The sequence below is a fragment of the Canis lupus genome, chromosome 28 (assembly GCF_048164855.1).
Source record: "Canis lupus baileyi chromosome 28, mCanLup2.hap1, whole genome shotgun sequence".
NCBI classification, from domain to species: Eukaryota; Metazoa; Chordata; class Mammalia; order Carnivora; family Canidae; genus Canis; species Canis lupus.
Genome location: NC_132865.1, coordinates 38,570,808 through 38,585,436, shown reverse-complemented (window position 1 = coordinate 38,585,436; position 14,629 = coordinate 38,570,808). Strand labels below are relative to the sequence as shown.

Genomic DNA, 14,629 nt, shown 5'->3' with positions numbered 1-14,629 from the left:
TAAAAATAAAATTTGAAAGGAAGGAAAATTTTCATAAATCTACCACCTAAAGCATCAAAATATTTTAATATTTTTGCTTTCTATTTCTTTTTTATATGTACTGCAAAGCTTTATATATCAGTGTTTCTCAATTAAATTATACCTTAAGAAGATAAAATGACCACATTTCATATGAAATATTATTAAAATGTATTCAGTTATAATTAGTATGGATTTATGTTCTTCACTATTATGCTGTTAATTCTTAAAAAGAAAATGAAATTGGATTTCTAAGAGTGCATTAGAGTGGAGTAGGGGTAGAGAGGCTTCTCGCTTACCCCTCCCCAAGAGGCTCATAGGAAACCGAGGATGGGAACTGCTGTTTCAAAAGAACTCATACCCCCGTGATGACTAGTAGGCCAGAATGTAACCAGAAAGGTTCAGAGTGAAAAAATGCTTTATAGGTCTTCAGATTCTCACAGTAGCCTTTGACCACTTCTGGAAAATAAGTCTAAGGTAATAGGTGGCTAGTAACTCAGGGTAGGAGATGAGAGCAAGTAACAGAACCTACCAAGTGGAGAGCAAATGGAAAAATACGAAACATAAAGAAGCGATAAGTGATCTGGTGCACAGGCAGTAAGGCCCATGGAGTCTTTCCTTTAGGAGTACCTCTTTTCACTTCCTCTTGCTGGACCATCATTACATCTTCTTTGCAGATAAACTCCCTATCTGCTCTCCTATGTACTGCCAGAACTCTCAGGCTAAACCTATAGTTCTATAGTTTCTGCTTAGAGTCTCCAAGCTATCAGATAGTTTTGCAATAAATTCCTATCTGTTTATTTTGGGAGTAGCCTAACTCACATCCATTTTCACCTTGTGAATAGAAGATTATTATAAAGATTAAAAATGGTACTGCACTCTCTGTGTGACTATCATAAATAAATTAAAAAATAAAAAAATGGTACTGTATACAAAATGTCTGGCATATAGTCATCCCTCAATCAATTCATTTGGGACTAAAAGCTACCTTTTAGAAATTAGACTGAGCTATTTTTCTTATACGATTATATGATACATTATTTAATATAATGTCAAATAAGGCCTAGAGACTGACCAAAATGTGTACTTTTCACACTTCTTATTTTTAGTATAAAATATTTGAATTATATAATATTACACTTGAAAGAAATTACAAAAACTAGTCAGACTATTTAAGAGTACATGAGCCTAAGGTTTCAACTTTGAGACCACTAAATTTATTTTTTATAAAGAACTGAATATGATGCTCTGCTACGGCACAAAAAAAAAATGAACCACCAAAACTAAGGCCTTGTTGCTACATGGCAACAACAAAAATAAACCAAGTGTTTTTGTAAAATAACTTTGTAAATTTTCACAAATTTTACTTTTTGTCAAAATTTTCCATAAAAACTGTCATTCTGATGTATGCAATTTCATTTATTTTTTAAAAACATCAGAATCTGAGGGGCTCCTGGGTGGCTCAATCCGTTAAGCATCTGCCTTTGGCTCAACTTATGGTCCGGGGATTGAACCTTGCACTGGGCCTCCTGCTCAATGGAGACTCTACTTCTCCCTCTCCTTCTGCGCCACCCCCCTCTCTTGCTCTCTCTCTCTCAAATAAATAAATAAATTAACTTAAATTAAAAGAATATCAGAATCTAAGATCAATCATTGCATTTTTGATAAAAAATTAAAATGAAAGAAGTAATTACTTTGAGAGAATATATAGCTTAAAGACCAAAGGAAGTAAAATATGTAAATAAGAAGATTTATTTCTTTAAAGTCACTCAACTTTTGAACTTACAGGACTTTTTTCATGTCACTTTGTTTTAATACCAAGTTTTTTTTTTTTTTTTAATACCAAGTTTTTAATTCTTGTTTCAGCTAATGCCCTACTTTTAATCTACTTTTGAGTTATTAATTCAAAATTATTTCTTGTTAGCCACTAAAACTCTTAATTTATATAAGACAAAATAAGTTTTTCCTTAGAAGAATTTAATTATGCTTATGAAGCTTTCATCACTAAGCAATGAGAAAGGATAAATTTTATCAAAGCCCTGAGCCAAATCCAGATCTAGTCACTTAAAAATAATGAACAAAGAAGAAACAGAAAAAAAACTTGTTTACAAGAGTAATAAATCAATGTGAGAATCACTACTTCTTTTCAGTGTGTCAGTACATTTGTCAGTGTTTTTAATATTACTGTACCTTTAGTTGAGATCTTACCTTGTTCCAGGTAATTATGGGCTGTGGTTCTCCTTCAGCATGACACGAAATGTTTATATTCTTTCCAACCTCTACACTTGTATCCTGAGGTAGTTGAGTAAGCACTGGGAGAGCTGTGGAAACAAATCAAAATGATGTCATGTCGATACCATTTTTGTCAACCAGCCACATCTAAGCCAAATGGCATAAATCTGGAGATGATACTGGTTAGCCACACTAGTGTTTTAAAAAGCAATTACTTGAACACCAGAGAGTGTAATAAATACCAAAGGCAGGGTACTGATAATTAGGATAGAGATGAGAACAGAAAATAAAAGAGGAAAAGAAATATACAAAGCCTTTAATCTTAATACTTTAACCCTAACCTTTAACCTTAAATATTTATAATATTTATTTCTTCAGCTGAGTAGTATATATAAGGATTTTTACTAATCTTTTTCAATATCTTTCCAAAGTCTGAAATAAAGATACATGGTAACATCAAAAGTTTATTGCTGGCTAAAATAAAGAGATTCAATCTTACTTTATTTCCTTAAAAAGCGTAGTATTATGACTCACCTAATATGAAATAGGTCATTGAAATAAACTTAAAACTATTAGGGAAATTAAATTCAAAATATCTTTTCAATACAAAACATAAATTTTTAGGAAAGAAATAAAATCTTTTTACTAAAGAATTCTATCCAATATATAATGTCTTATAGAAACTAAAAGAGTAGGGTATGTTTCTGACTCTTTTTAGGAGGTTTACCTTAAAACCAAAACCAGATAAAGATAGTACCAAAATCAAAAAGAAAAAAAAAAAAAAAGGAAACCCTATAGACCAGTACCTCTCATGAATATAGATACAAAAATCATTCATACATAAAGTATTGGCAAATAGAATTCATCAATATAAAAAGGTTTATACGCCATGACCAAAGAAAGTTTACTCCACAGATAGAAGCCTGATTCAGTATTTGAAAATCAATCAAAGGAATCTACTATACTAACAACTAAAGAAGAAAAGTCCTCATAATTTCAACTAGTGCAAACGTGTTTGACTAAACTTAACACTTACTTATGAGTAAATAAAATCTCTCAGAAAAATAGCAATAGATAGTTTATACAACTTGAAAATGAACATAGATGGGAAGATGGTGGAGGAAAGGGAATCCTAGTCCTGTTTGGTCTCTGGAATTCAGCTAGATAGCTATCAAATCATTCTGAACACCTGAAGACTCAACCAGATATCTAAGAAAAGAGTTGCTGCAATTCTACATGCAGAAAAGCAGCCACTTTTTGCAAAGTAGGAGGTGTGGAGACATGAATCCGATGAGATATATCAAAAGATAAACCTTGGGGAAGGGAGCCAGTGATATAAGCAGCAGGGTGCAAAATTGGAATGTTTATAAGTCTACACTGGTGGGGGAAGTCCCTGCCTCAAAGGTGCTCAGGTAGTGAAGTGGGGCAGAACCTTGGATGGGACAGTATGGTCTCAGGATCTCCAGGGTCACAGAAAGAACAAGGGTGCCTGAGTGTGGCAGGGCTCCCAAACATCAGAATGGGGAAGCCAGCTGCAAACCCAAGCTCAGGAATAAGTTTTCAGCTTGGTATTGTCATAAACCACACAACCACTGCATGGCTGGGTGACCACTCTCTGAGCAAGGAGCCTATTAAGAAGCAGAACCGCAGGGAGACCTCTCCCTCCGTGGAGGAGCACTGTGGTTGCATGCTGCAGGACTCTGCAAAGTTTAGAGAACTCGAAATGGGGTCTCCTTCCTGAGATAAAAATGCTTGGGCACAGGATGGGTAAACACAGAGTGTGGAGGGAAACGAGGGAGACAGGAGTGATTGCTCTTCTGTGAAGGCTCACTGAAGGCTCCAGGGCTGGAGATTGGGTACCACCATTATTCATTTCCATCCCCCAAAGAAGTGCTGAAAGCCTTTGGGGAATAAAAACCTCATAGAGCAATCCAGAGCCACTTATGCTGAGCTGGGCACAATGGCAGAAGAGGTGCAACTATGCCCAGCACAGACATCTGAGAATCAGTGCAACAGCACCCCCCCCTCCAGAAGACCAGCAGGATCATCTGGCTAATACCAAGTTTTCTGATCATATAGAACTGCAACGCTCCAGCACTAGGGGAAAATAGTATATAAAATTTATGTTTTTTTCTCATGATTCTTAAGTGTTCCAGTTCTAATTTTTTTTTCTTTCCTTTCCAGCTAATTATTTTATCAAATCTTTTTTTAATACTTTTTTTTAATTTTAATTTTTACATTCTTCACTTTTGGCTCCCTTTCATTGTATTCAATTGTATTTTTGTATATACATAGGCTTTTCTTTCTTTATAATTTTGGGATCTAATTACTTCTTAACAATCAAAAATTATATTTATATAAGGTTGATATAAAAAAGGTTATTAATGAGATGCAACCAAAAATGGAGGCACCAACTGCTAGGATAAATGAGGCAGAAGAGAGAATTAGTGATATAGAAAACAAAATGGTGGAGAAGAAAGAAACTGAGAAAAAGAGATAAACAACTACTGGACCATAAGGGGAGAGTTTAAGAGATAAATGATACCATAAAGTGAAACAATATTAGAATAATCAGATTCCCAGAAGGAGAAAAAAGAGAGCAGGGGCAGAGGTATATATACCTGAGATATTATAGCTGAGAATCCCCCTAATATGGGGAAAGAAACAGGCTTTCAAGTCCAGGAGGCATAGAGGGCCCTCCTCAAAATCAATAAAAATAGATCAACACCTCAACATATGACAGTAAAGCTTGCAAATCTCAGAGACAAAGAGAAAATTCTGAAGGCAGCTCAGGACAAGAAGTCCTTTAACTACACGGGTGGAAACATAAGGCTGGCAGCAGACCTGGCAGGCCAGAAAGGACTAGCATGATATATTCAGGGTGCTAAATGAGAAAAACAAAACAAAACAAAACAAAAAACAGACAAGAATACTTTATCCATCAAGGTTCTCATTCAGAATAGAAGGAGAGATAAAGAGCATCCAGGACAAATAGAAACTAAGACTTTGTTATCACTAAACCAGCCCTGCAAGAAAAATTAAAGGGAAAGAGAGAGCCAAAAGTAATGGAGACCTGAAAGAAACAGAGACAATATACAGACAGGGACTTTACAGGTAATACAATGGCACTAAATTCATATCTTTCAGTAGTTACTCTAAATGTAAATGGGCTATTACTATCAAGAGACAGGGTATCAGATTGGATAAAAAAAGCAAGACCAATTGATATGCTGTCTAAAAAAGAGTTATTATAGACCCAAAGACACCTCTGGATTTAAGGATTGGGGATCCCTGAGTGGTTCAGCAGTTTAGTGCCTGCCTTCAGCCCAGGGCATGATCCTGGAGTTCCGGGATGGAGTCCTGCATTGGGCTCCCTACGTGGAGCCTGCTTCTCCCTCTGCCGGTGTCTCTGCCCCCCACCCCCCGTCTCTGGGTCTCTCATGAATAAATAAATAAAACCTTTAAAAAAAAAATAAAGTGAGGGGGATGGAAAACCATTTTTATGCTACTGGGCATCAAAAGAAAGCTGAGGTGGCAATCCTTGTATCAGACACATTAGATTTAAAACTAAAGACCATTCTAAAAGATGAGGAAGGACACTATATCATAATCAAAAGGTCTATCCAACAAGAAGTTCTAACAATTATAAATATTTATGCTTCTAACATGGGAGCAGCCAATTACATAAACCAATTAATAACAAAATTAAAGAAACACAATAGTATTACAATAATAGTAGGGGACTTTTGTTAAAGTCCCTCACTTCAACGGACAGATCATGTAAGCAGAATTTCAAGAAGGAAACGAAGGCTGATGCACACTGGACCAGATAGATGTCACAGATATATTCAGTGTATTCCATCCTAAAGCAACAGAATACACATTCTTCTCAAGTGCACATGGAACATTCTCCAGAATAGATCACATACTGAATCAAAAATCAGGTCTCAACCAGTACCAAAAGACTGAGATCATTCCTTGCATATTTTCAGATCACAATGCTTTGAAACTTGAAATCAATCACAAGACGCAAGTTGGAAGGAACAAATGCATGGAGGTTAAAAAGCATCCTACTAAAGAATGATTGAAGAACAATTTTAAAAATTCATGGAAACAAATGAAACAATGAAAATGAAACATACCTATTTAAAATCCTTGGGATGCAGCAAAGGTGGTCCAAAGAACGAAGTATATAATAATACAAGCCTTACTCGAGAAACAAGAAAAGTCTTAAATACACAACCTAACCTTACATCTAGAGGAGCTGGAGAAAGAACAGCATATAAAGCTTAAATGCAGCAGGAGAAAAGAATTAATAGGATTAAGGCAGAAATCAATGAAATAGAAACTAAAAGAACAGTAAAACAAATGATCAAAACTTGGAGCTGGTTCTTTGAAGGAATTAATAAGATCAATAAGCCCTCTGGCCAGGCTTATCAAAAAGAAAAGAGAAAGGACACAAATAAATAAAATCATAACGAAATAGGAAAGATCATGACCAACACAAAGGAAATACAAACAATTATAAGAACATATTATGAGCAACTATATACCAACAAATTAGGCAATCTGGAAGAAATGGATGCAGTCCTAGAGACATTTAAATTACCATGAAGAAATAGAAAACCTGAATAGACCCATAACCAGTAAGGAAATTGAAGCAGGAGATTTTTGAATCTCCCAACAAACAACAGTCCAGGGCTGATGGCTTCCGAGAGGAATTCTACCAAACATTTAAAGAATTAATACCTATTCTTCAGAAGAAGTTGTTTCAAAAAATAGAAATGGAAGGAAAACTTCAGAACTCTTTTTATAAGGCCAGTATTACCTTGGTTCCAAAACCAACAAAGACAACACCAAAAAGGAGAATTATAGACCAATTTTCCTGATGAACATGCATGCAAACATTCTCACAAAATACTGGCCAATAGGATCCAACTGTACATTAAAGGATTATTCAACACAATGAAGTGGGATTTATTCCTGGGCTACAAGGGTGGTTCAACTTCTGCAAATCAATGTGATACAGCACATTACTATGATCTGTATCATATTAGAACCATATGATCCTTTCAATAGATGCAGAAACAGTATTTGACAAAGTACAGCATCTATTCTTGGTGAAAACTCTTCACAGCGTAAGGATAGAGGGAACATATCTCAATATCATAAAAGCCATATACCAAAAAACCCACTGTGAATATCACTTTCAATGAGGAAAAAATGAGGGCTTTCTGCCTAAGGCCCACTCTCACCACTGCTATTCAATATAGTACTAGACATCCTAACCTCAGCAATCAGACAACAACAACAACAACAACAAAACAATAAAAGGCATCCAAATCAGCAAAGAAGTCAAAATTTCACTCTTCACAGATGACTTGATATTCGATGTGGAAAACCAAAAGACTTTACCCCAAAATTGCTAGAACTCATACAGGAATTCAGCAAAGTGGCAGGATATAAAATTGGTGCACAGAAATCAGTTGCATTACTATACTAACAATGAGACAAAAGAAAAAGAAATTAAGGAATCGATCCCATTTATAATTATACCAGAAACCATAAGACACCTAGGAATAAACCTAACCAAAGAGGCAAAGGATCTATATTCTGAAAACTATAGAATACTTATGAAAGAAATTGAGGAAGACACAACGAAATGGAAAAACGTACCATGCTTATAGATTAGAAGAACAAATATTGTTAAAATGTCTATGCTACCTAGATCAAAATATACATTCAATGCAATCCCTATCAAAATACCATCAATTTTTTTTCACAGAGCTGGAACAAATAATCCTAAAATTTGTATGGAATCAGGACCCTGAATAGCCAAAGGAATTTTGAAAAAGAAAACCAGTGCAGATGGCATCATAATTCCGGATTCAAGCTGTATTACAAAGCTATATTCAAGACAGTATGGTACTGGCACAAAAACAGACACATAGATCAATGGAACAGAATAGAGAACCCAAAAATGGACCCTCAAATCTATGGTCAACTAATCTTCAACAAAGCAAAAAAGAATATCCAATGGAAAAAAAAATCTCTTCACATTGGTGTTGGCAAATTGGACAGCCACAGGCAGAAGAATGAAACTGGACCCCTTTCTTATACCATACACAAAAACATACTCAAAATGGATAAAAGATCTAATTGCAAGACAGGAACCCATCAAAACCCTAGAGGAGAACACAGGTAGCAATATTGACAATAGCCAAACTGTGGAGGAAGCCAAGATATTCATAGATGTATGAATGGATAAAGAAGGTATAGCATACATATACAATGGAAAATTTACCGATGAATGGATAAAGAAGATGTGGCATGTGTATACAATATTCAATGGAAGATGAGGCATTTATATACCACTAAGTCATCAAAAAAATGAAATCTTACCATTTGCAATGATGTGGATGGAACTAGAGGGCATCATGCTAAGTGAAATAAGTCAATCAGAGAAAGACAATTATCATATGATTTCACTCAGATGTGGAATTTAAGAAACAAAACAGAGGATCATTGGGAAAGGGATGAAAATAAAACAAAATGAAATTAGAGAGTGAGATAAACCATAATAAGAGACTCTTAATTACAGTAAATAAACTGAGGGTGGCTGGAGGTAGGGCATGGGGGATGAGGTAACTGAGTGATGGGCATCAAGGAGGGCATCTGGTGTAATGAGCAGTGGGTGTTATGTACAACTGATGTATTGAAAGTATAATCCACCAAAGGAAAAAAATAATAAACTGAATTCGATCAAGAAGAATATAGGAATTTCCTTAATTTAAAGATGACACTAACCATTTAATCTGTCAGTTACACTCTTGGACATTTATCCCAGAGAAATCAAAATTTACACAGAAGTCTGTACAGGAGCTTTACTAGTAGTAACCAAATATTAAAACCCAGATGTCCTTGCATAAGTGAATGATTCAGCAAACTGCGGTCTATTCACATCATGGCCTACCACTCAGCAATAAAAAGAATATTTGATAAATTATTAAATGATTTGATAATCAAAAGAACAATTGCTAACACATAAAATCTGGATGAACCTCCAAATAATTATGCTGAATGATAAAAGGTCCCAAAAGGTTACATACTATTTGATTCTACTTATATAACATTGTTGAGACAATAGAACTAAAGAAATAGAGAACAGATCAGTAGTTGCCAGGGTTTTAGTAGGAGTGTCTGCAGTTTGACAATGAGTCTGGATCTCTTTGTGTTATTTCCTACAATTAAATGTGAATCTACAATTATCTCAAAATAAAAACTTTAATTAAAATAAATCAACAGTGATGCCTGGGTGGCTCAGCAGTTGAGCATCTGCCTCGGGCTCAGGGCATGATCCCGGAGTTCCGGGATGGAGTCCCACATTGGGCTCTCTGCATGGAGCCTGCTTCTACCTCTGCTTATGTCTCTGCCTCTATCTCTCTCTCTCTGTTTCTCTCATGAATGAATAATAAAATATTTTAAAAAAATAAAAATAAGGTAAAATAAATCAACAATGTGGACATGCAAGGGAGTAATACACACCAAATTCAGGTTAGTGACAAGTAGATTGGAGTTGAGAACAGAAAAAAACAAGCAATCTTTAAGTATATTTGTAATGTTTATTTTTTCATTTGAGTAGTGGTCATAAGGGCTTTTCATCATATCTTTCTTGATGGCTTTTTATATGACTAAAATAAAAATATACAGTAACATCAGAGATTTATTATGAAGATGAAAAATACTGTTCTTGGGCAGCCCAGGTAGCTCAGTGGTTTAGCGCCACCTCGGGCCCAGGCTGTGATTCTGGAGACCTGGGATCAAGTCCCACATCGAGCTCCCTGCATGGAGCCTGCTTCTTCCTCTGCCTGTGTCTCTGCCTCTCTCTCTCGCTCTGTGTCTCTCAAGAACACATACAATATTTTTAAAAAATACTGTTATTTTAAAATTTTTAAAAAATATTTTATTTATTTATTTGACAGAAAGAGATAGCGCATGCAAGCAGAGGTTGTGGCAGGCAGATGGAGAGGGAGCCTCAACATGGGCTCCATCCCAGGACCCTGAGATCATCCTGAGCTGAAGGCATATGCTCAACCAACAGAGCCACCCAGGAGCCCCAAAAGATACTGTTCTTGAAGTGAGAATTGTATTTCGTTATAATCCAATCTTACATTATATTTGGGTTTGGTAAATCTATGGCTTATAGATTCCTGACAATGAATAGTGGACACCTCAGGAGGGCTAGTGACTCTAGAAGGCAGTGACCTTCCTGATTCACCCAAGGGATCTCTAACTAACACTTGGCATCGTGGCCTCCATTATCTGACATTCTGTATCTCCAACCATGTTCACCTCCTGTCCCAACAGCTACTCATTACTACCACATATATGCCATCACTTACAATTTTCTGAAAATATCTAATACCACACCCTACAGCAAAACCCTCTCTCTCTCCTGCTCCAACATATCATTTTGACACTATCTAGATTGCTAGGAACTTTCCTCTTCATTCCTGTTGATCAACCCTGTCTAGTATCATTTTCTTCCCTTTTCAATCAAGATCCTAAGTTTCATCATCTCTACCAGTTACGTTCCCAAACTCTCAACTCCTTTATCCATTGTCTTTCTGTACAACACATCTGCACTGTGTTCTTCATGCCTGTCCTTCAAAAATATCTGGAATGATCATGTGTCCTGGTTTATTAGAGACAAACTGCCTTTGTCCTTTCAGATCCTATCTACGATAAAAAATCCATCTCTCATCACAACCTTCTCCTACAAAACATCAGCATTTTCCATTCCACAGATGCATGGAAAAAAACAAGCCAAAACAAGCCATTAGACTATAAATCCTTTTATTTCCTACACTCTTCTTTCATAGAGGTACTTCTCTATACACCCATTCCTAACTGACCTTCTCTCGTCATCAAAAGTGAAGAAATGCCTCTCCTCTTAACGTTAAGGCAAATTGCATCATTGATTTTGCAAATCCCATCCCATCTTCCCACCTGAGAGATCTTGAAACAGCCATCACTCACTCTATTCCTTCTTTCTGCCTTCTCATCAGAAAATACCTCAGAAAAATAGGCTCTTCCCCTTATTTGACGATATCTCTGACTCCTCTTCACTGTTATCTTCTTACTGCTTGCCTTCCCAAAGAAATTTTTTGGAAAAAATAGTCTCTGCCTATCTGCCCCCCAGCCCCTTTCCTCTGAAGCTTACTTTCCCTTGATTGCAAGAAAATTATTCTTCAGGCCCTTAAATTCAGAATCTGGAAAAAAAATGTCTTTATTAAAAGTACCTTTGCATAGCTTTTGACCCATTTGATCACTCTTTCCTCTTGGAGATAATTCTTAGCTGTTGGGATTCCTTTCTCCTCTGAGTTTCTGTGTCATACTAGGCATTTGTTATGGTACAATTCACACCTTTATTTCTTCTACATTACAAGGAATGCCCATCCTTGGCCCTCTCATCTTCTCACTCAAACTTCCCCCCTGGTTCTAATTCATAATCATAGACCATACAATTTAGCTTCATGCTCATAAATCAACCACCTTAAAGACATCTACTTTCAATCCCAACAAGTATACTAAATGCAACTTTTTCTAAACTGTACTCATTATCTCTCTCCATTTGCTAATTTATCTGCCTTTTTTGCTATTGAACTAGGAATTTCTTCATATATTACAAATAATTTTTAAAAACTTGTCAGTTACAAATGTTGCAAATATCTTTTGTGTCTCTTTGTAAAAGTGAATGGAAGATACAAATTTTAACATAGATGACTTATCAGTCTTTTCTTATAAGATAGTGGTTTTTTTTTTTTTTTAATTTTTATTTATTTATGATAGTCACACAGAAAGAGAGAGAGAGAGGCAGAGACATAGGCAGAGGGAGAAGCAGGCTCCATGAACCGGGAGCCCGATGTGGGATTCGATCCCGGGTCTCCAGGATCGCGCCCTGGGCCAAAGGCAGGCGCTAAACCGCTGCGCCACCCAGGGATCCCAAGATAGTGGTTTTTATATTTTGCTCCAAAAATCCTCCTGTGGGCAGCCCGGGTGGCTCAGCAGTTGAGCACTGCCTTCAGCCCAGGGTGTGATCCTGGAGACCCAGGATTGAGTCCCACATCGGGCTCCCTACATGGAGCCTGCTTCTCCCTCTGCCTCTCTCTCTCCATGTCTCTCATGAATAAATAAATAAAATTTTTAAAAAAAATCCTCCTGTGCTACTATTATAAAAGTCTTATTTTTTAATTCAGAAATATTTAAATATTTGTTTTTTAATATTAATTTTTAATCCGGAATTGATTTTGGAGTATAAAGTGAAGATATCATTTCATGTTTTCCCTGTGACCAGTTGCCTAACACTATTTATTGAGATCTACTTTCCACAAGGGAGCAGTGCCACCACTGTAATGAGTAACGTCTTTCCTTCTGTTCCATAGGTCAATTTGTCAATCTCATGCCAAAAACACAATATGTTAATTATGACAGATTGATAACATCTTGCTATTAGATTAGATTATCTTAGTTATTCTTAAATATTTACTCATTTTAATTAACCTTTCATTTTCTACCAAAACCCTTCCAAGATTTACACGGGAATTGCATTGACTAAAAATCAACATTGGAAGGACTAACGTCTTTACAGGGGGATTTATCTTCTCAATTTCTTCCAACAGCATTTTTTTTCCTACAAGCTGTGCACATCTTTTGTTAGATTTATTTATTTGTTTTAAATTTCATTTTATTGTGGTAAAGACACTCAACATTTATCCACCGTCTTAAAAATTATTGGTTACTAATCAAAGGCCATAAAGTTTCAGTTAAGCAAGATGAAGTTCTACACATATGCAGTACAATATTGTATGTATAGTCAACAAAATGTTAGATTTATTTTTAACTAATTTATACTAATTTATACTTTCTTGCTATTTTAAGAGGTATTATTTTTTTAAAATATTATATGTATGTATATCTTATAGGTATATTATAGGTATATTTTAAAAATAAGATTAGGTATTCTCTTCATTACTGACTTGTAGAAAGAAAAATATTTTTATTTATTAATGTCAACTAATGATCGTGGTAAACTTTTATTGTTTCTGATAGTATATTTGTAAATATTTCTGAATTATGTATGAGGAAAATTCTATTACAAAGAAATAATAAAATCATATTTATTCTTTCTAAATTCATAACATTTGTTTATATTTATTTTCTTTTTGCACAGGCAAGGACCATCCATTACAGTGTTGAGTAAATGCAATCTTCTTTCTATTCCCAAAGGAAATATTTGTAATATTTTATCTTGAAAAGCATTTTAAAAAATGTTATCTATATTATCTATAAAAAGCTTTTTTAGTAGAAAACAGTTTAGTTGTTTATTTCCATATGGCTAAGATCATTTCTTAATAATGAATAGGTGATAAATTTAATGAAAAGTTTTGTCCTTATCTATTTATTAATATCATAATTTGTCCTCCATTAATCTATTAATGTCATCGGATTCAGTTGGTCATTATTTTCTATAGAGATTATTTTGAATTTTTTCTCACAGTATTCTTTATTAGTTAAAGTTGAGAACTACTCCCTGTTCTATTTTCTGTAATAGTTTTTATAAGGCTGAATTGATCTTAGAGTATTTAGAGAATTTGTCTGCAAAATAACTGCCAGAATTTTTAAAATTCTTTTCTTATCTTTTATTTTTATTTAAATAATTAGTTGATTTTCTAACTCCACCTTTTTCACTTTCCTGATTTGAAACTTATTGCCAGATCTTTTTTATTTTTGCCACTTACCCTTGATATTTTGCGAGATATATAAGAATATTATAACTATCTTTATTCCAATAATCACTTTCCTAACTGATATTCCATTGTTAGGTAGTATTTAATTATGTGGTTTTTATTTAGTGTCACATCATAACAATTATTATTATTACTATTTGATGCAGAAAATATTATAATATTACCTATATATTCAGCTGTTTCTTTGTTCACCTTTGATTCTTTTTTGAATATCATTCTTTTAAGATCTTTCTTTTCTTTATGAATTTCCTTTAGAAATTTCCATTAAGTAGTATTATAGTTGCCAAACATTCTCAGTTTACTGAAAATATCTTTATTGAGCCCTGTTCTTGAAAGATTGATAGTTATATAAAACCAGATTTACTGTTATGTTTTCTAAGTTACTTTGAAGGTTTGATTCCAACATCTTGTTTCTTCTGTTACTCCTGATATGAAACCTATTGTTAATTGTTTAAGATCTTATTTATTTATTCATGAGAGAGAGAGGCAGAGACATAGGCAGAGAGGAAGCAGGCTCCATGCAGGGAGCCCTATGTGGGACTTCATTCTGCAACCGCAGGATCACACCC

At 34.9% G+C, this 14,629-nt stretch overlaps 1 protein-coding gene across 11 annotated transcripts in view; it reads right to left on the bottom strand.

Moving 5' to 3' along the window:
* The window catches only part of PXDNL (peroxidasin like), a 429,120-nt gene that overhangs the window by 83,410 nt on the left and 331,081 nt on the right, over positions 1 to 14,629 (bottom strand). For all 11 annotated transcript variants that reach the window (XR_012020205.1, XR_012020206.1, XR_012020207.1 and 8 more), the window contains one exon: positions 2,227 to 2,339. Coding sequence is in view for 8 of the 11 variants with exons in the window: in XM_072804658.1 (XP_072660759.1) it covers positions 2,227 to 2,339 (113 nt within the window). In the remaining 3 variants the exon portion in view is untranslated. The remainder of the gene's footprint in view (positions 1 to 2,226; positions 2,340 to 14,629) is intronic.